The sequence below is a fragment of the Haliaeetus albicilla genome, chromosome 7, assembly GCF_947461875.1.
Source record: "Haliaeetus albicilla chromosome 7, bHalAlb1.1, whole genome shotgun sequence".
Classification (NCBI taxonomy): domain Eukaryota; kingdom Metazoa; phylum Chordata; class Aves; order Accipitriformes; family Accipitridae; genus Haliaeetus; species Haliaeetus albicilla.
The window spans coordinates 6,774,255-6,794,795 of NC_091489.1; the positions used below are offsets into that span (position 1 = coordinate 6,774,255).

Consider the following 20,541-nt stretch of genomic DNA (forward strand, 5'->3'; position numbering starts at 1 on the left):
TCTTGAAGTAAGGGCAAATGTTGGGAAACATCAGATCACAGGGGTGGTTTTGCACCTGCTTTCTCAAGATGCAGTTACTGATGGGAAAGGAAAATGAGACCAAGAAGCAGCCTCTCCTCTCCTGATCATCTTAGACCCCTGCCCTTCCTTTTCTCTTGCCAACCATCCACCTCTCTCTGCCTCTCTCTGCTGATCTGTCTGGGCCCAGCGTTTCACAGACATATGACTGCAGAAGCTCTTTTCTGTCTCAGCAGTACCTGTTTTCTGACGCACAGGACTTTTGAAAGGTGATGCAGGGACATGAAAGCTCTCTCATCCCACTCTCATTCTTAGGGTGTCCCAGGATCTCTCCTGGCTGGCACATGTCATGCAGCATGCCTTGGCTATCCATTCCTCCAGTGTGATTGCAATGCCAGGGCTTCCTTTTCCCTCCCCTCCCTTAACCTTGGAGCCTTTTGAGAGCACAGGGAATGGGGAGCAGGATGAAACTTCTCACAGGAGTTCCCACGTCCCTCACCCTGCTGGAGGTGTCCTGGAGCCAGCACAGGAAGGCCAGGCACTACAGGCTCTTCCCTGGAGCCTCCAGGCAGCAGGCGAGTGAGGATGGAAGACCTGGGTGAAAGCACAGCTCTCTCTGGGGGCATCCCTGTGGGAGGTTATTGGCATTACAGTGCTCTGGGATCCATGCTGAGCTGAGGTCTCAGACCTCCTGCCCAATGACACTCACCACCTTGCTGTTCCCACCCATGGGGGTCTTGCTGCAGAGCAAGACACAGGGAACTTTCTCCTCTGGCACTTTGCATTCCCTCTTGTTTTGCATCCTGGAGCCTTTCCCTGCACAGCTGCTGACCCTTGCTTTCTTCCAGGCACCATGGGGCAGACCACCGTCACCCAGCAAGAAGGACAAGTCACAGTCAAGGAGAGAGACACCTTCCAGACCACCTGCACCTACGAGGTCGCCAGCTTTGATGGATTGCTCTGGTACCAGCAGAGGAAAGGCCAAGCCCCACAGCTTATCTCATATCAGGCAGCAGCTGGCCCCAGGCAGAGTGGCCGTTTCACCACGTTGCTGAACACGACGGGGAAAAACAGCCTTCTCCGTCTGGAGGAAGTCGAGGTCTCTGACGCTGCCTTGTACCTCTGTGCTGTGCAAGACACCCTGGTGCAGGAAGCTTCCTTGGCTGTGCAACAAGCCAGGGGAGAGAGGGCATTGGTTTGTGTGAGGCTGAGCTTGGGGGAAGGGGCCCTCAGCTCTCCCCTGGCAGTGTCGCTTGCCCTGTACACCCAGAGCTCTGCAGGTTAAAATCCCCTTCCAGGAGAGGACAGTGTCAGTGGCTTGAGAGGAAGAAGAAGGTGGTGAATGAGTCTCAGGTTCCCTCATATTCACCGCGGGTTATGTGGTTATTCTGCCCATGGCTTTGGAGAAGTGATGGGCAATGCAGGAGGTTGGGACCGCTTGTGCAATGGTTCCCTGCTGCTCTTCACTTTCTGTTTTTGTCTACTGCACATTGCTTCTTCAGCTATTCCTGCAAGCCTGTTCCTTAGAGTACCTGCTCCGGGATGTGTCCCTCAGAGGTCAGAGTTCAAAGTAAGATGAAAAATGTAAATAACGTGCCACAGAACAATGCTCCTTCCAGGAATTACATGCTTACAACAATTTTGGAAAATGCTCAGAACTACTCTGTGTCTCCTCCAGTTGCTGCATGCCTACATGCTGTGATCCAGAGGACCTACTGTCCCCCAGTGCACTCTGCCGGTCCTTGGAGGCCTCCTCATGCCCTGCCTTGTGGGCTTTCCCTAGCCCTGCGTCATTTCTGTTGCAGTGGGACCAGGCTGTACAACTCTGTACAAGAGCACAATGGGCGAAGAGACCCCCAGGCAGAGGTGGGCAACAGAGCGTGCCAGGAGAAGAGCCAGCTTTGAGGAAAGCTGCTTCATGCCTGGCAGAAGGCCAGGCCACACAGAGCAGCCATGGGGGTTTGGGCACTGGCTGCTGTCGTTGGGCTCCCTGTCTGGTGGGAGCTGGTGCTGTGTGAGAAGCCTGAGGACCCTGGTGTGTGGCCTGTGTAACTGCTGGGCTGTGCAGGGCACTGTTTGGGAGGTGGAGGGTGTAGAGGGTGTGTAGGTAGAATTCCCTTCTGCACAGGTTGTCAGCTGTTGACCTCTCAGAGCCTCCAGCACCACCGGGCTCCTCACTGGGGGATAGCAGTGCTTGGGCTCCCGATCTGCAGGACCTGCTCTGAGGCCAAGGGGCCATACCTGAGCAGAGATGCCAGAATGCAGGGCCTGATCTCCAGGGGCTGTGGAGGAGCTGAGTATGTCTTCCTCAGCTTCAAGAGGCAGTGACTGCAAGGGACCCATTGCCCTGTCTCCCACCCTCCCCTTCCTCTGGAAATGATGAAAAGTTCACTTGCGTCCTCACCTTCTCCCCCCACAACCAAAGGCAATGCCTTTCGTCCTTGGCACCACGAGACAATGTCCACCAAGAAAAGGATTACATGGAGGCAGAGGCTGTGATGCGGAAAGCTTTAATAACTCTGAAGAGGGAAGGGAGTTCAATTCTAGAGAAGGCTGCCGGTGCAGGGAGAGCAATAGCAGCTGCTGAAAGTCTGCGCCCGTTGCCCATGGTGGAGATCCTGCAGGACATCCGTTTGCTTGCACCGCAGAGAGAGCAGGGTCAGCAGATGCCCCAGGTTGGGTCTGGAGATCTTACGGCCCAGAAGAACAAAAGAAGACAAGAAAGAGATCGGAGGTAGTGGAAGGCAGGGGATTTAGACTTTGGCCATGTTTTCAGAGGGCCTCCACTGCCCTCCTTTGGAAGGGCAGCACTGGATGTTCAGCCTCTCTGAAATGAATGGCCAGGAGTTCCGTCCTCACTTCAGCATCAGCTGCTGGTTTTGGGGTGGTCCTTGTCTGGGCTGTCACCAGGGGCTTTAGCAGGGGGGGCACCTTCTGCCACAGTAGCGGCTGGTGATGCAGGAGAGGTCACAGCACCCAGAGTTGATGGGCACTCCGTCACAGCTGAGGATGCTGCCAACGGCAGCGGAGGTGGAGGAGCCCACAACGGTGTTCTGCGGGAAGGAGCTGAGGATGGGGCCGGGCAGGGTCACCACCACGGGAGAGGGCTGGATGACGACGGTGGAGTTCTGGCACTGCCTGACACAGGGCTCATTGCAGCTGTTGGCCAGTGGAGTCGGGCCACAAGGCTGGCAGGGCTGGCACTGGTTGTAGCAGGACATATCTCAGGTCCAGAAGTTTACCTGGGACAGAGGGTAGAGAGGAATCACAGCACGGGTACATGCGAGAAGCCGTCTGCCATGAGTCCACCAGCAAAGTCAAAGGCACCTGCTGAGCTGGGAGGTAGAAGCTGGGCAGTGAGGCCAAAGGGTTTCTGAGCTCTATCCAGACACGGTACTGCAGAGTGTCACCAGGCCCAAAGGAGCGTCTGACTATCTCTTAAAAGTTGAGCCGCCTCAGCCAAGTCCCAGACACTCTCTGAGTGAGACCTTCACCTTTCTTCCCCCTCCCATGACAAGCAGCACCATGACCCAGCATAGGGTTGAGGAGCATGCATCTGCAGGAGCAGAAAGTAACATGAGGAAAGGCTTTTAGACTCACCTGGTTCCCAAGGAGAAGGACGTGAGAGAGGTGGATGAGAGAGCAAGGAGCTGGGCTGGCTTTTATGGTGGCCCTGACCTGCCCCAGGCCCAGAGGGAGCTTCTACGGAAGTGACAATTTTCTAAGGTGCTCATGAAGAACGGAAAACATCCCAGCTAATGATGTGGGCTGGGTGGTTGTTTTCCCGGATGACACCTTTTCATTTCCTGGCTTATGCCATACCCATTCCCTCATGGAGACTTCTTCTGAGTGCTGGGATCGAGAGGCTCCAGGATTTGCAGGACAGGAATGCGACGTTGCTGGCAGAAGACTCAGTTTGGGTGCCGGATGGGTGCAGTGCAGGCAAATGATGTTGGCCTGGGGCACGCTGGTGGGGTTGCCTGTGGCCACGTTCACAGGAACGGCCCAGCTGCTCCCAGCCCTGCAACCCTTGGCTGGTCACCCAAGGGCTTCCCTGTGTGAGGACGTGCCGTGTCTTTCTTTTTCTCTTCCTCCCAACTTGCTCCAATGTTCACTTGTGGTCAGCTTCCCAGGCAGGTGGGCTGCACTGCTGGGTTTCAATCCTCTTCCTCCTAAACGTGCCCTCTGGAGAAATTTGTTGACCTCTTTTGGCATCTTACTGTCAGGGGATTACAGGGATCACAAGGGCCCTTAATGCAAACTGTTTTTCTGAGCATGCTGGGCCCGTGAACACATCTTCCACAAGGGTAGAAGATGACCACCTGGAAGGCACTTCTCGGTTACTGCAGCCCCCCCCAGGGCAAGAGGCGGTTGAACACAGTGAGGTTGTTTCCCTGCAGAGGCTGCCTGCTGCACTCCCAGGTCCTGAAGGAGCATTTGAGAGTCCATTTTGGTCCCCACTCAGAAATGCAGCAGGAGTTGAAGGAGGCAGAAGTTTGCCCCATGGCTTCCATGGAGCATGTCAGGCACTCACCCTGACCCTAACCCTCTGGGTGATCTTCTAAAATAGTTGTTTAACCTTAAACAAGAGCTGAACCACATTCAGGATTATGCTAGTTCCTACCAATAGGACCATACTGGTCTCAACATCCCAGGGGTTTTCAAATTTTCCAAAATTCTCAAACGCCATTGTAACTAGACTGGGGAAGAAAGGTGTCTCACCCATAGATTGGCTCTCTGAGGAGGAAGGATGAATGGTGTAAGTATTAATAGCTTCCCACAGATGGCTCCCAAAGTATAGAGGTGACAACAATGCTGAGTGCAAACACCGGATTAGTCCCACAACCGATAATTTTATCCTACCATAAGCCAGTATTGCACAATACATCAAAGCGAAAACCTTAATCTACCGCCCACGGATGATAAGCAGCAGCACAGGGACTACATACAGCAAGTGAGGTGATGCATAACAGAACTCTAAAAACAAGTGCCACAACTCTAAGAACTCATAAATCAACATAGTGACCAGCGACTCTTAGACCAATGTAATAAATGCTTGTAACAAATTCATTTTAACAAGCGCTGGTTAGGGTTGTCATTATCTCAACCCTTCGAGCCCCACATTAGGCACCAAAAGGACTGTTGTGGTTTAACCTCAGCCAGCAACTAAGCACCAGGCAGCCGCTCACTCACTTCCCCCCCACCCCAGTGGGATGGGGGAGGAAATCGGGAAAAGAAGTAAACTCATGGGTTGGGATAAGAACAGTTTAATAGAACAGAAAGGAAGAAACTAATAATGATAATGGTAACACTAATAAAATGACAATAGAAATACTAAAAAGGATTGGAATATGCAAGTGATGCACAATGCAATTGCTCACCACCCGCCAACAGATGGCCTGTTAGTTCCTGAGCAGCGATCCCCCCGCCTCCACTCCTCCCAGTTTATATACTAGACGTGATGTCCCATGGTACGGAATACCCCGTTGGCCAGTTTGGGTCAGCTGCCCTGGCTGTGTCCTGTGCCAATTTCTTGTGCCCCTCCAGCTTTCTCTCTGGCTGGGCATGAGAAGCTGAAAAATCCTTGACTTTATGCTAAACATTACTTAGCAACAACTGAAAACATCAGTGTGTTATCAACATTCTTCTCACACCGAACTCAAAAACATAGCACTGTACCAGCTACTAGGAAGACAATTATCTATCCCAGCTGAAACCAGGACACAGGGCCTGTAGTGACAGAAGGGGTAATGGTTTTAAAGTGAAAAAGGGTAGACTTAGATTGGACATAAGGAAGAAATCTTTTTTTATTAGGGTGGTGAGACTCTGGAACAGGTTGCCCAGAGACATTGTGGACGCCCCATCCTTGGAATTTTTCAAGGTCAGGTTGGACAGGACTTTGAGCAACATGAAAACTGAGCAGAGCGCAGTAGTGATGGAACCAGAACTGACTCCAGTATGCAACAGTCCAACGGTGCACACCATCCTCCTGCTGCATCCAATGTCACCTGCTCGTCACGCCACACTGAAGCCCAATCCTGCTCTGCCAACTAAGAGGACTTTATGCCGTCCCTTCTGCCCAGAAGAACTGGCATGACAGATGGAGCCCAGAGTTGGGAACTAAATGAACTCAATGAACTTTTTATGGACATGACCCATAAACTAAAGGAATGATATCTCTCTGTGTGTATACACATACATCTCTCTCTCTCTCTCTCTCTTATAGGAAGGAAAAAGCGGTGACGATTGACCAGGATGTAACTGAAGGTATGGGAACTAAGCATGATGTCAATGGTATGGAATAAGGGGTGGATACTGTCCTGGTTTCAGCTGGGATAGAGTTAATTGTCTTCCTAGTAGCTGGTACAGTGCTATGGTTTTGAGTTCAGTGTGAGAACTCTCCTTCCCAACAGAGGAAAATAACTCCTGCTTTTCCAGAAGAAAACAAGAGAGGAGTGGAAAAGTCCCTGGAGACTCCTAAGGACTACTTGTTGCTTAGGAAGTGCCTGATAATGTGCATGCACGGTATTGGAAGAATGCACAAGTTCTTCCCGGTTAAGTAGGGCAGCACAAGCATTTTTCTTCCTGGGAAAACCAGGGAAGTTTTGTATACAAAGGAGATGTCATTAAGGGGTCCAGTCTGTTTGATTTAGTCCAATGTGTCCTTCAGTCTTGTGGCCCATCTAGCCTGAGAACACCTAGAGACTGGAATGTTTTTATGGAAACCTATGACGAATGCCCCATCTTCTGTCATAGGACCACAACCAGGTTCTCTGGGGACAACTAAAAGTAACCGAGGAGGGCTGAGAAGCACTACACACAGCACCCTATGAAGTTTACTGTTGAAACTAAAATATTCATAGAATCATGGAATCATAGCATGGTTTAGGTTGGAAGGGACCTTTAAAAGGTAATCTAGTCCAACCCCTTCTGCCATGGAGGGGTTTGTATTCACAAAATCTTCAAACTGTTTTGTCTGTTAGTGTCCACTTAAAAAACATGGGGTGAGGTGGGACAGGCTGGGCTGGGCTGAGCTTGAAGAGCACACACTCAGCCTTGCAGTTGGGTTGTAAGTTTTATTTACAGAATACATTTCTGATAATTGCTGCAAGCAATGCTGGTCTGGGTCTTCTAAAACATACTTTGAGTAGCTGTGGTCATGGGGAAAGATCTATCTTCATATTTTTCAAAACACATCAGCATCTGATCATTTTGTACTAGATTGTTGGAATACAGTTTTAAAACCTGTTTAAAAGGTAATCTGTTGTTACAGTGATGTAGAAAAAAGACACTGTGATAGCCACACGTGTCCTGGGTTTGGCTGGAACAGAGTTAATTTTCACAAGAAGCTGGGAGGGGACACAGCAAGGATAGGTGGCCCGACTTAGCCAAGAGGATATTTGGTACCACATGATGTCATGCTCAGTATATAAACTGGGGGAGTTGGCCGGGGGGAGGGGGGATTCTGGGCTCAGGAACGGACAGGGCATGGGGTTCCAGGTGGTGAGCAATTGCATTGTGCATCGCTTGCTTCGTATATTCTTCTATCAGTATTATTGTTTTTATTATTTCTTCTCTCCTCGTGTTGTCCTAGTAAACTGTCCTTATCTCAGCCCACAAGGTTTTTCTCTTTTGCTTCCGAACCTCCTCTGCATCCCACCAGGGGGGAGGAGTGAGCAAGTGGCCATGTGATGCTTAGTTGCTGGCTGTGCCTAAACCACGACAGCAGTCCACGGAGAGGTATACTGCAGTTGCTTCCTCTGCAAAGCACTGTCCATAGCATTGTGTTATAAAAAGGCCATGACGCCTTCAGGAAAGAGAGCACTCTTTGGAGGGTAAGCACATGAGTCAAAAAACTCTGTGTAGTGCTGGTGTGCCAAGAGAAGTGCTAGCCGGTGCTCTCCAGGCTGGTTATGAGGATGTGTATTCACCACCACGCTCACGGGTCTTGGATAAGCATGGGCCCGAGGGAGACGGTTGCTCGGGTAAACACCTAGAAATGTTTGCCTGGTGTAGGGCTCTGCTGAGAACAAACAAGAGCTTGGTCCACCTCAGACTTCTGTCTGAGACAGGAGATAATTCTACCCCCAAAGCATCTACCGATCATTGCCGTAATTTAGGCAAGAGATGTGTAGGGGGTCTCAGTCCCAGGGTCAGAGCTAGTGCTGGGGCTCAGACCAAGGCCAGACTCAAGAGAGGACAAGGTGAAGGCTCCAGCCAGCGACTGCCGTGGACTATCTAGGAGCCTGGCCAGGCCAGGAGGATAACAGTAGCCCAAGCCAGACACAGGCACAGATAGGGCAGAGCTGGGCAGGCCTGCGCTAGGCCAGAGCTCTCATAGTAGACGGTGGGCCAGGAACCGAGCCAGAGCTGGGACCCATGGTTGCACTGGGTCTAGGTAGGCTTGGTCCTGATGCTCATTGTCCCTGTGTTACCACCTAATTCAGCACTGCCTCCCACAGAACCCAGCCTGGGGACAGCTGCCCCCCGTCCTCACCCCACGTAGGAATCACTCTGTCCCCTGTGCTGGTCCTGTGGTGTTGGTGGTGTGTGAGGTCTGTGTGAGGGCAAACCCCCACACCACAGGGTCCCAGAGTCTGCAGCTGTGGGAAGGCCTTGGCCTGCATGTAGGGAGCAGGGGTGCCGCACAGAGCACAAGGGCCACTTCAGCCTCAGGGCTCTGGGAATGCTGAAGGAACTTGGTGCCTGGGGGAAGGCACTCCGACATGTGTCCTACGGTTGCACTGGTGTGTGCCCTGTGCCGTTCAGGGACAGGTCACGGATGCTGCTGATTGCAGAATCAGGTCCCACTGTCACTGCCATGTCTTCCCAGAGCTGGGGATATCTCCTCTCACATGGCACCTTTCCAGACCAGAGTTGGGTTGTGGCACTTGTGAGGCTGTAGAGTTCCTGGGCCTGAAGAAAGCTGCTCCTTGCTGGGGGAACACAAGGCACCAAAGAGCATCCATGTGTGATTGACCACCAGTCACTGTCTTGGGCCTGCCTTCACCCAAGGGGGTGGTTGGTTCACAGGGACAGGGGACTCCAGTGTGTGGCCTGCTGTAGCTGATACCAATACTAACTTGTGAACACCTCAGCCCTACACATGTAGGCAAGAGGTGGGCCATGCCAGATGCTGTGCTGAAGGGTGATAGGGCTGCACAGGGAAGCTGTCCCTGCTGCCCATGCCCAGGCGTGCTGGCCATGACCCCTCGATTGGCTGATGGAGTGAAGGAGCGGGCAGAGTAGGGACTGTGGGCCATCCCCAAGGCTATTTACCCCTTCCCAATTCCTGCCATCCTTTGGCAACATTGTCTTCTGAGCCTCCTTGCCCAGCACAGCTCCAGCCAAAGCAAGAGGAGCACTCTTCCCCAAGAGCTTGTGGGACTGCTGACATCCCTGGGACTACCCACATGCCCACAGTAATTCTCCTGAGGACAGCAGTTGTCAGGATTCCTGTTCACATGACATGCTCCAGGGCCAAGGGAGTATTTCTGAGCAGAGTCGCAGCAAGGCAAGGCGTGATGGTCATTGGCTGTGGAGTAACTAGGGTTGTCTCGCTCAGCTTCAAGAGGCCTTGCCCGAAAGAGGACTCGCTGCAGTGTGTCCCACCCTCCAATGCCTCTAGGAGTGAGGAAGGGTCCCCCTCTGCCCCCACCAAATTCCCCTCCAAAGCAATGGCTTTGACCCTCAGCAGTCAGTAGGCAGCTGGAAAGAGCACCCAAGGGGCACAGGTAGGGTTGCAGCAATTTTTTAATGACTCTAAAGAGGGAAATGGGGTCACTCCAAGGGGAGGCCCCCAGTGCAGGAAGGAGCAGGAGCAGCCAAGAATCTGTTCCCCTTTTCCTGTGGCAGAGTTGCCACCGGCCATCTGTTGACCCGCCTGGCAAAAGGGAGACAGCCTAGCAGGTCACTCCAGGCTGGTTTCTGGGGTCCTCAGAGCAGGCTTTGAGGGGAGCACAAGACAACAAAGAAAAGAGAGAAAAAGGGTGAGTGGAAGAGAGGAAAGGTAGACATTGGCCATGTTTTCAGAGAGCCCAGGCTTGTCCCTTCCACGCTGCCCTTGCAGGGCAAGCCAGAGGTGACCAGCTAGTCTGAAAACAACAGCATGAATTTTGATCCTCTGTCCAGCAGCATCTTCTGGGTTCCTAGGAGTCCTTATCGGAGGCCGTTGCCAGCATCTTTAGCAGGGGGGGCACCTTCTACCGCAGTAGCGGCTGGTGATGCAGGAGAGGTCACAGCACCCAGAGTTGATGGGCACTCCGTCACAGCTGAGGATGCTGCCAACAGCAGCGGAGGTGGAGGAGCCCACAACGGTGTTCTGCGGGAAGGAGCTGAGGATGGGGCCGGGCAGGGTCACCACCACGGGAGAGGGCTCAATGACGACGGTGGAGTTCTGGCACTGCCTGACACAGGGCTCATTGCAGCTGTTGGCCAGCGGGGTCGGGCCGCAGGGCTGGCAGGGCTGGCACTGGTCACAGCAGGACATGTCTTGGGGCTGGAGGTGTACCTGGGAGAGAGGGCAGGGAGGAAGCAAAACATGGGGAGGCGTGAGGAGCATTCTGTCACCACACCACGAGGGAGCCAAAGAAGATGCAGGGCCGGGAGATGGAGGCTGTGCAGAGATGTCTGAGGGCTTCTTGGCCTCGTCCTGCCAGGGCCCAGAAATAGCCACGAGCTCCCATGCGGCTACTGCCTAGCCCTGAGTCCAGAAGGCACCTGAGTACAGTCTCAGACTCCCTCCATGTCTAACCTTCTCCCCGCTTCCCTCTCCCATGACAAGCAGCCCCATGATGTGGCATAGAACCAAGCTGGTGTCAGCTGAGGGGCCCGTTGAGGTGAGACCTGCCTTTAGAGAAAGCAGAGAAGGAGAAGGGGGTTGAGACTCACCTGACTCCCAAGGAGATGGAGGCAAGAGAAGTGGATGAGAGAGTGAGGAGCTGGGCTGGCTTTTATCATGGACCTTTGCTGCCCCAGGCTGCCAGAGGCATCCCTTGCAGAGGTGATTCTTTTCTGACAAGCTCATCTTGAATGCAAAACGTCTCACCTAATGCTATAGGCTGTGTTTTGGCTCCCTGAATTGCTGTCGTTTCATTTCCTGCTTTATGCCAGGCACATTCCCCAGTGACGGCATCTTTTGTGTGACAGGATGAGAGGCCCAAGCATTTCCGGAGCAAAACACGTCAGCGTGGGCAGAGGACTCAGCTCACATGCTGGAGGAGTCCCGTAAAGGACACTCAAGGTAGACTAAACAGCTGGCTTAGACTACACACACACACACATCCAGACCTCTAGTCATCTAGAGCTAATTGAGAAGGCTCAAGACACCCCAAGAGAGACTGTCTACACTATCCAGAGCCACCACGCAAGTCTTGGACTTGACAGAGTCAGGGGGAAGACTGATCTGCAGTGGGTGAGAGTGGGAGGTGCAGTTGATGAGAGTAATGTGCCCAGCTTGAAACCATTTCACCCCCACAAAAGCCCTTTCCCTGCTATCGGTCTGTCCGTGAGTAGCGTGGACGTGGCTATGGGGTTTAGCCATGGGCTGGAGGTGCTTGTAGGCTCTGGTAGGACAGCCTGTGGGTTCACTTCTGATCGCATGATGAAGCAAGCCATGCGCACGTGACCAGGTATGCAGGCCTTGCTGTGAGCTTATGCTAGCTGGGCAGTTCAGAGGCCACGACTGGTCAATTACAGGATCAGTGTCTCCAGAAAGATGACTTGTCTCGTTTACCATGGATGGCTGCTTTGGGATGGCATAAGTGCCGTGTGTGAGCTGATGTCTCTTCAGTGACTGTGGGAAGAGTCTGTAGAATCTTTTAGAGCAGGTCCAGAGGAGGCCCATGAAAATGGTCAGAGGGATGGAACACCTCTCCTATGAGGGAAAGCTGAGAGAAGTGCAGTTGTTCAGCCTGGAGAGGAGAAGGCTCTGGGGAGACCTTCTTGCGGCCTTCCGATACTTAAAGGAGACTTATAAGGAAGAGAGAGAAAGACTGTTTACCAGGGCCTGTAGGGACAAGATAAGGGGCAATGGCTTTAAACTGAAAGAGGGTAGGTTTAGATTGGACGCAAGGAAGAAATTTTTTCCCCCAGTGTTAAATGCTGCGTGTGACATCATATGGTATGGAATATCCCTTGGGTCAGTTGGGATCAGCTGTCCCGGCTGTGTCCTCTCCCAACTTCTTGTGCATCCCCAGCCTCCTCACTGGACGGGTGGTGTGAGAGGCAGAAAAGGCCTTGATGCTGCGTAAGCACTGCTCAGCAATAATGAAAACATCCCTGAATTATCAACACTGTTTTCAGCACAAATCCAAAGCATAGCCCCATACCAGCTACTATGAAGAAAATTAACCCTGTCCAGGCCAAAACCAGCACAGCCTGCTCCACACCTCCTGCTCAAGAAGAGGAGGCAGATGACGCCACCTTCAGGCAGTTGGGGAAAGCCTCACCATCATAGGCCCTGGGAACCACGGGTGGGTTTTAGCACCTCAGCATCTGCCTCAGGGGCAAAACGGCCGGGCACAAGCAAACCAGGAAATGTCCTGCTCCTCCACACAGCTGTACACACACAAAAGCACACCCATACACACACCTGTGCCCACACAATGATGTACATGCAGACCGGTCACACACATTCATGCTCTCCTGCCCTCCCCCCGCAAAGAAGTCCCATGTTACAAGGAAAAGAAGAAAAATCCTCCAGTGCTAGAAGGTCCCAGCGGACCTTGGTGATCTCCTCAAGGGTCTGGGACCAGCCACTGCCCTTGCAAAGGGAGCGGTGGCACAGTGACACACTCATGTGGCAGCAGAAGGGTGTGTGCCTGGGACAAGGCAGACTCCCCTCTGGCTACAGACACTGAGGCTGGGACATCAGAAGTGATGTAGTAGGGAACCTGTCTCTAGACTCACTTTAAGGTAAATGCCCTCTCTTCCAAAGGCAGAGAAGTGCAGACGCAACCTTACATTACAGAGCAGCTGGAAAAAATGGTTTGGCTACCCTGTGATTTTCCATGCATTCTTTTTCTTTTTTCCCCAGTTTGAATTGATGTGCTGGCCTTGTTTCTTCTTGTCTTTTGCATGCAGGTGCAGGTGGTGTAGTTGCCTGTAGTGAGAAGGAGCTGCCTGCAGCCTCCTCTGTTAACCTTGAGCTGGCTGAGTTGATCTTGCAGCCAAGACAGGCAAAAGAGTTTCTGCACAAAATAACAATACAAGAGTCATGACAGTGTATTTGCTTTACCTGGCAAGGTTTTGGTACTGAAGGGCTGCACGGATGGCTTCTGTGAGAAGATGGCAGAAAGAGCCAGTAGCAGCCGCCTCCAGGATGGACCCACTGCTGGCCAAAGCTGAGCCCGTCAGCAACATTGGTAGTGCCTCTGTGATAACATATTTAAGAAAGGGGAAAAAGCAGTGTGCAGCAGCCAGAGGAGGAGTGAGAAAAGTGACAGCAACGACTCTGCAGACACCAAGGTCAGTGAAGAAGGACCACGATGGAGCGGATATCCACTCTGCAGCCCACAGAGAACCTCGTAGCAAAGCAGGTGGAGATGGCCTGAAGGAAGTTGCAGCCTGTGGAGAACCCACACTGCAGCAGGCTTCTGGTAGAAACTGTGGCCCATGGAGAGGGGCCCACACAGGAGCAGGTTTTCTAGCAGGACATGTGGCCCCACGGGTGACCCACACTGGAGAAGCCCATTCCTGAAGGACTGCAGCCCATGGAAAGGCCCCATGCTTGAGCAGTTCATGAAGAATGGCAGCCCATGGGAAGGCCCCATGTTGGAGAAGTTTGTGAGGGACTGTGTCTTGTGGGTGGGACCCCATCCTGGAGCAGGGGAAGGGCATGAGGAGGAAGGAGCGGCAGAGATGAAGCAGTATGAACTGACCGCAACCCCCATGCCCCATCACCCTGTGCTGTTTGGGGGAAGGAAGTGGAAGAGTTAGGTAGGAGTGAAGTTGAGCCTGGCCAGAAGGGAGGGGTGGGGGCAATTTGCTTCTAGGTTTGTTTCATTTTTCACTATCCTACTCTCTTGCAGTTAATTGGCAATAAATCAAATTAATTTCCCCAAGTCAAGTCTGGTTTTCCCATGACAGCAATTGGTAAGTAATCTCCTTGTCCTTATCTTGACCCACAAGCCTTTCATCGTATTTCGCCCCCCCGTCCTGTTGATGGAGGGGACTGAAAGAGCGGCTTGGTGGGCACCTGGCAGCCAGCCAAGGTCAATCTGCCTCAGACACATAAAGCAAAGAGAGGAAGCATAGAAGAGCAGTGTTGTTATGGCTGGAAGTACCAGAGATGTCCTGTCCCCCTTGTCCCATGCCCTGTAAAACAACGGTGGCAGAGAGATCACTAAACAGCCCAGTTCCTTGTGTGGTGTAGAAGAGAAGCAGGAGCTTTGGTGTGGCTGGAGGGCAGGGGCATCCAGCACTTCATGCTTGACGCTGCATGGCATGCGGTGAGGGGAAGCAGTCATGTGAGGCTCCATCCACATAATGGTTCTGCATGAGATAAAAGAAAGGAAGGATTTTCATGGACAACTTGGAAGGTGGAGTAGCAGCTATGGGCCATCCCAAGGGCTGTTCCCTTCTTTAGCCCTCTTCCCATTCCACAAAGCAAATCGTCTTCCGGAACTCAACACCACCCCCTGTCAGACCAGTGCAGCTCCAACCATAGCAAGAGGAACACTCTTCCTCAAGAGGTCATGTGGCTGCTGACCCCTGAGGGCCTCCTGCCTTTCTGGATGTTTGTGGGCAGAGGCACAGCAGGGCAAGGCCTGATCGTCACAGGCAGCAGAGCAGCCAGGGATGACTTCCTCAGCTCCATGAGAGAGTGCCCCAAAGAGGATCCACTGCAGGGTGTGGAGCCTCTCATTCCTCTGTGGATGGAGAAGAGTCTCCTTGTGCTCTCACCTCCCCCATCCACCCCACAGCAACATCCTTCTGCTTTGGCCGCTTGGCGAGTGTCCACAGGGGGAAGGACCACAGGGAGGCAAGGCTTGAATGCAGCAGAGCTTTAATGAGTCAAAAGAGGGCAACGAGTTCACTCCAAGTGGAGGACAGAAGTGCAGGGAGTGCTGGGGACAGCCGAGAGTCTGGAGTCCTTGGCCACGGGGAAGTTCCTGCATCATGCCTGCCCCGTGGAGGGAGAGGAGACAGATGGTCCCTACCAGGTTGGTGTTGGGGAGACGGTGTGGGCAAGGGGATAGGCAGCAAAAAGAAAAGGGAAAGGCAGGCAAAACCATTCAGGTATACTGAAAACAGCATCCAAAAGACGGATCCTCTGCCCAGCACCATGTTCTGAGTTCCTCAAGGTGTCACCCTGGGGCTTTTGCAGCATCTTTGTCTGGAGATGGGGCACCTCCTGCCTAGTAGCGTCTGGAAATGCCAGAGAGGTCACAGCACCCGGAGTTGATTGGCACTCCATCACAGCTGAGGATCCTGCCAACAGCAGCGGAGGTGGAGGAGCCCACAACGGTGTTCTGCGGGAAGGAGCTGAGGATGGGGCCGGGCAGGGTCACCACCACGGGAGAGGGTTCAATGACGACGGTGGAGTTCTGGCACTGCCTGACACAGGGCTCATTGCAGCTGTTGGCCAGCGGGGTCGGGCCGCAGGGCCGGCATGGCAGGCACTGGTTGTAGCAGGACATGTCGTGGGGCTGGAGGTGCACCTGGGAGAGAAGCAGGGAGGAAGTAGAGCACAAGGGTGACTGAGGAGCAGCCTGGTTACCCTGTCACAAAGGAGCCAAGGCCCATAATGAGTGGGGAGCTGGAGGCTCGGCCAGAAGACACGCAGTCTTCATTGCCCTACAAAGAACTGCCTGACCCAGGGAGACTCTCTCCTAATTCCTAAACCAAAACACCCCTCGACCATGTCCCAGCCTCCCTCTAAGTGGTCCTTCTCCCTGCTTCCCCCTCTCAGGACAAGAAGATCCAAACCCCAGCACAGGCCAGAGCCAGTATCAACAGAGAGGTCCATCGAGGAGAGATCTCACTTTGGAAGAGAAGGAGAAGGGGCTTCAGACTCACCTGGTTCCCAAGGAGAAGGAGGCAAGAGGAGTGGATGAGAGAGCAGGGACTTGGGCTGACTTTTATACCTGCCCTTCATTGCTGCAGGACCAGAGGCACCCTTTGCAGAGGTAACAATTTTCTGACAAGCTCATCTTCAATGCAAACCATCGCAGCTAATGATATGGGCTGCGCTTTAGTTTCCTGCACTGCTGCCTTTTCATTTCCAGATTTGTTCCATGCCCATTCCCCAAAGAAGGCTTCTTCTGAGCAGCGGGATGAAAGGCCCAGGATTTTTAAGGCAGGAATGCAGCAGTGCAGGCAGAAGACGCAGCTCAAGCGCTGGACAGGTCCAGAGCAGGCAAGTGACATTAGCCTGGCTCACCCTGTTGGGGCTGTTTGAAGTGTCATTCTCAGGAAGGAGCTCCAGCAATGCTCAGCTGGACACCATGGCCTCCCGTGCATGAGGACGTGCCATGTCCTGGTCTTTCCTTCCCTCCTCAGCTCAACCTGATGGTCCATTCTTGTTCTTGCCTCCCCAGGTGTGTGCGTTGTGCTCCTAGGTTTTGACCCCCTCCTGCCTAACACTGCCCAGTCCCCAGGGGTCCTCAGCACGGTCCATGGTTCATGGTGTTCTTGCGTGTGTTCTTGTCTTGTGTGTACTTGTAAGCAGCCGGCTTTGTGTGGATGCACGTCGGAGCATATTTATGTGTACAATCCCAAGCTGGTGTGCATAAGCCTGTGTCTGTGTGTCCTTGTGTGTCCCTCATCACGAGGGAATATGCTGCTCATGGCAGGGACACTCTCCACTGCTCTCTCCAGGAGCACCGCAGAGCAGCAGGTTCCCAGGGTCAGGAGGAGCCTGAGTGCAGCTGAGTGGTGATGGCACCAGACTGCTAGAGAACTGTCCAGGGAAGAGGCACTGAAATGCAGCCACTGTCTCCTGAGCCCTCCTTTCCCTGCCCCTCCAAAGCTCACGCTCCGCTGCTGCTGATTTCAGGCCCCAACAAGGATGGTTTCACACCAGTTCTGATCCACAGTTTAATTCAGTGGAAACAATACTGGGAATACCTCAGCATGGCTGGCAGTGCTCTCTGCCTGCCTCTCCAGGCCAGGACACAGCCGCTCTCCCCAGCGCAAGAGTTCAAAAGGATGGGGATTGCTTTCTGGGGAAGGAGAAAGGCTGAGGAATCCTGCTGATCTTGCGCTGGCCATCCCTGAGTGGATCTGCTTCCAGTGCAGGGTCATTGGTGTCTGGGGTGGTGCACGACCACTCTCATGTCCGTGTCAAGGCCAAATGTACTTGTGCAGTTCATCGGCCTGGTGCTGTGTCAGGCAGGGACTGAGACCTTGGATCAAACAGGTACTGAATGAAAGGAACACGGATCCTGATATCCCTGTGCTGTGAGTGGAAGGACAGACCCTGTGGCCTGCACAGGAAAGGCAAAGAACTGGTGACTGCTTTGGACTTCAGCCCACAAGGACCTTCCTGCCCCACACTGGAATCTCAGTCTGAGAGCCCAGCAACCGCCCCTGGGAAGGAAGGGGCATTGGATTCGAGACCGCATCCCCCAAAGCCAGCTGCTGTCCCACAGGGGTGTCCAGAACAGACCCTCTTTCTGACAAGGGCTGTGCACAGTGGGTAAATTTTCTGAGCCCATCTCCCTGCCTGAATGGCTGTCAGCCTGAGGCCAGGACCATCTTGGACTCAGCGCAGTCAAGTGCAGTCACGGGCTTTCCCCCTTCCCTTTAGTGACCTCGGTGAGATCAGTGCCAGGCAGCTCTGCTGGGAGAGCTCAGCCAGGGCTGATTCCCCTCCTCGTGGGTCTGCTTTTGAGCTGAGGCTCTACTGCATCTGAGCGCCAGACTCATTGCTTCCTCGTCAGGTAACAGGCACCGTGGAAAAAGGGAAGGGCAGGGGAGGTGTGTACCTAGAGTTTAGCAAGACCTTTGACAGCCTCTCCCGTACTTCCTTGATGACCAAATTGGAGACGCATGGGTTCAGTTAGAGGATGGCAAGGTGGGTGGAAAAATGGCTGCACTGCCAGGCTCAGAGAGTTGTGACCACGGTGCAAAGCCCAGCTGGCCAACACTTATGAGTGGGGTGTAGTAGTCGGGATCAGCAGTAGGACCAATACTCTTTAATGTTGTCAGGAGTGTTATGAGTGGGAACTCCCAGCAAGTCTGCGGATAACACCCAGCAGGGGGAATGGGCCGTAACTGTCAGACACGGCTCCTGTTTAGAGGACCTGGACAGGCTGGAGAAATGGGCTGACTGGACCCTCAAGAAGGCCAGACAGAGCAAGGGCAAAATTTTGCATCTGAGGGAGAAACCAGCCTAGGCAGTCATGCTTGCTGGCAGCTGCCTGCCTCGGAAGCAGATCCATAGAAAAGGACGTGGGGCTTTAGGAGAGACCCAGCTGAACATGAGACAGCAGCGTGCCTTTGCAGCAAACAGGACCAAGTGCATCCTGAGCTGTGTCAGTCAAAGTGTTGCCAGCAGGTCCAGGAAGGTGACCCTGCCCCTCTGGCCCTTGAGAGACCACAGCTGGAGTACTGCATCCAGGTTGGGGCTCCCTGGTCCAAGAAGGATATTGACATACTGAAGCGAGCCCAACAAAGACCACCAAGTCAGTTAGGGGGGCTGACAAACATGACATGCGAGGAGAGGCTGAGAGACGTCAGCCTGCTCCTCTTGGACAAGACACGTCTCAGGGGACACCTTCTTGTGGTCTAAAACTACTTTTTTGGAGGAAATGGAGAAAATGAACCTAGGCTCTGGAAGTGCTCTGCAGCAGGACTAGAGGCAATGAACAGCTGCTGGAACATGGGGAGTTCCAGTGAAGCAACAGGCTACAGGAAAGAATGAGAACAGGAATGGATTACCCTGGGAGTTTCTGTAATATTCATCATGGAGTAGCCTGATCCAACATGAACTGTTCCAAGAGTTGATCCGTATGACCTCTGCAGGTGCCTTCCGACCTGCGTTCTGACTCAGTGATTCCCCCTCTCCCCTGCCCCGAACCCTGCACGGCCATGGGCACATGTGTCCTCCCAGCCCCTTGGCCACAGCACAACTTTCAGGCACTGTGCCGGGAGTGCAGAGAGGCAGCTGAAGGGAGGGAGGCTCTCAGCCTCCTCCCTGCCAGCCGCAGGAAACCAGTGGCTGCTGCTGGCAGCCCCTGAGCTCGGAGACAGCTCCGGGAAGCGGGTCCATCTCCTGGGTCAGGGCCCTGCTGCTGTGCCAGGCTGCTGCTGGCGCTGCGCGGGCTGCTTCTTGCTGGGGAGGTGTCCTTGCCGGAGGAGCGGGAGAGGGCATTGCCCAGGAGACAAAGTGGTGCCCGTGCAGAGCCCCTGCGCCCTCGCAGCCCGGGCGAGACCCCGAGCGGCGCCGGCGCAGGGCTCAGCCCCGGGGCGGAGCTGGCGGAGGCGGCGGAGAGGAGGCGCCGCGGCCGGAGCAGAGAGCCGGGGCTGGCGGGGGGCAGCGAGGCGCGGGCGGCGGAGCGGCGGGATGCGGCGGTGCCGGGGCGCGGCGCTGGCGGCGCTGGCCGCGGTGCTCCTGGGTGCGCGGGGCTGGCGGGGGTGCACGGGGGCGGGGGCTGTGCCCGGGCTGTTCCTCTCCTTCTTCAGCGTGTCCTTCCCCCTGCCTGCCTCTCTGCCATCCCTCGTCCCCCTTCCAAACCCTCCGAGCGCTCGCTTCCTCTTCTCCCTATTTTGCCATCACCTCTGGGGGTACAAGCCTGCTTGCATGTACGCCTGCCCTTCCAGGCACCTGCTCTTTCCCCCGTGCATTTGGCAGGTCTTACTGCCCTGACTGTAGCCCTCTGCCCTTCACTGTAACAACCCGTCTCCCCGTCTACTCTTCCTCTTCCCATCCATCCATCCACCCGCCCAGCTTTGACCAATCTCTCCATGCATCTAGCATCCTTAAGCCCTCTTCCTACCCCGAGACCCCTCTCTCATCTCTCCGTTTCCTTCATGTCTGTAGGCACAAGTTTGCTTTCCTGCACCACACCGTTATTGCATACATCCTCTCGTCCCCTTTGCATTCAGCATTTGTTCTTCTTCTGAATGCAACCCTTCATCCTTCGCTGCAACACAGCCAACTCTCCTGTCTCCTCTCTCTCTCACCGTCCAGCCATCCATCCGTCCATCCGTTCATCCCTGCACCCGACTTTCATTCTAACTCTGCATGCAGCAATTTCACATTCCCTCCCAGACTTCTCCCCTTGCTCCACACACCTGCCCCAGGACCACTCTCCATCCCTGTTGATGGGCACGCATCGCCATCCGTTCCAGTCCAGCTCTGTCTCACTGCCACTGTTCCTGACTGTTTCTCTGGGAAAAGAGACACCAGAGCTGCGCGATCTTTGGTGATCTTTGGTCTTTCCTTCTCCTTTCTCGGCAGTGGCTGTGGCCAGAGCCCAGGTGCAGCAGGAGGCGTCGGCAGAGACCACCGAGGGCACCGCCATCAGCATCAACTGCTCACACCCCAACATACAGAGCAACGACTATATCTACTGG

At 54.0% G+C, this 20,541-nt stretch overlaps 1 protein-coding gene and 2 pseudogenes across 1 annotated transcript; all 3 read right to left on the bottom strand.

The window, feature by feature from the left end:
* Positions 1–1,500: 1,500 nt before the first annotated feature.
* On the bottom strand, positions 1,501–3,752 carry LOC138685826 (feather keratin Cos2-3-like; annotated as a pseudogene).
* A 6,449-nt stretch (positions 3,753–10,201) lies between these two features.
* LOC138685827 (feather keratin Cos1-1/Cos1-3/Cos2-1-like) lies at positions 10,202–11,044 on the bottom strand (annotated as a pseudogene).
* Positions 11,045–15,377: 4,333 nt separating this feature from the next.
* Positions 15,378–20,307, bottom strand: LOC138685828 (feather keratin Cos2-3-like). The gene is made up of 2 exons (XM_069786175.1): positions 20,260–20,307; positions 15,378–15,680 (listed from the first exon to the last, which is right to left on the bottom strand). The coding sequence occupies exons 1-2, from the start codon at positions 20,305–20,307 to the stop codon at positions 15,378–15,380; spliced, it is 351 nt and encodes a 116-aa protein (XP_069642276.1).
* Between the last annotated feature and the right edge of the window lie 234 nt (positions 20,308–20,541).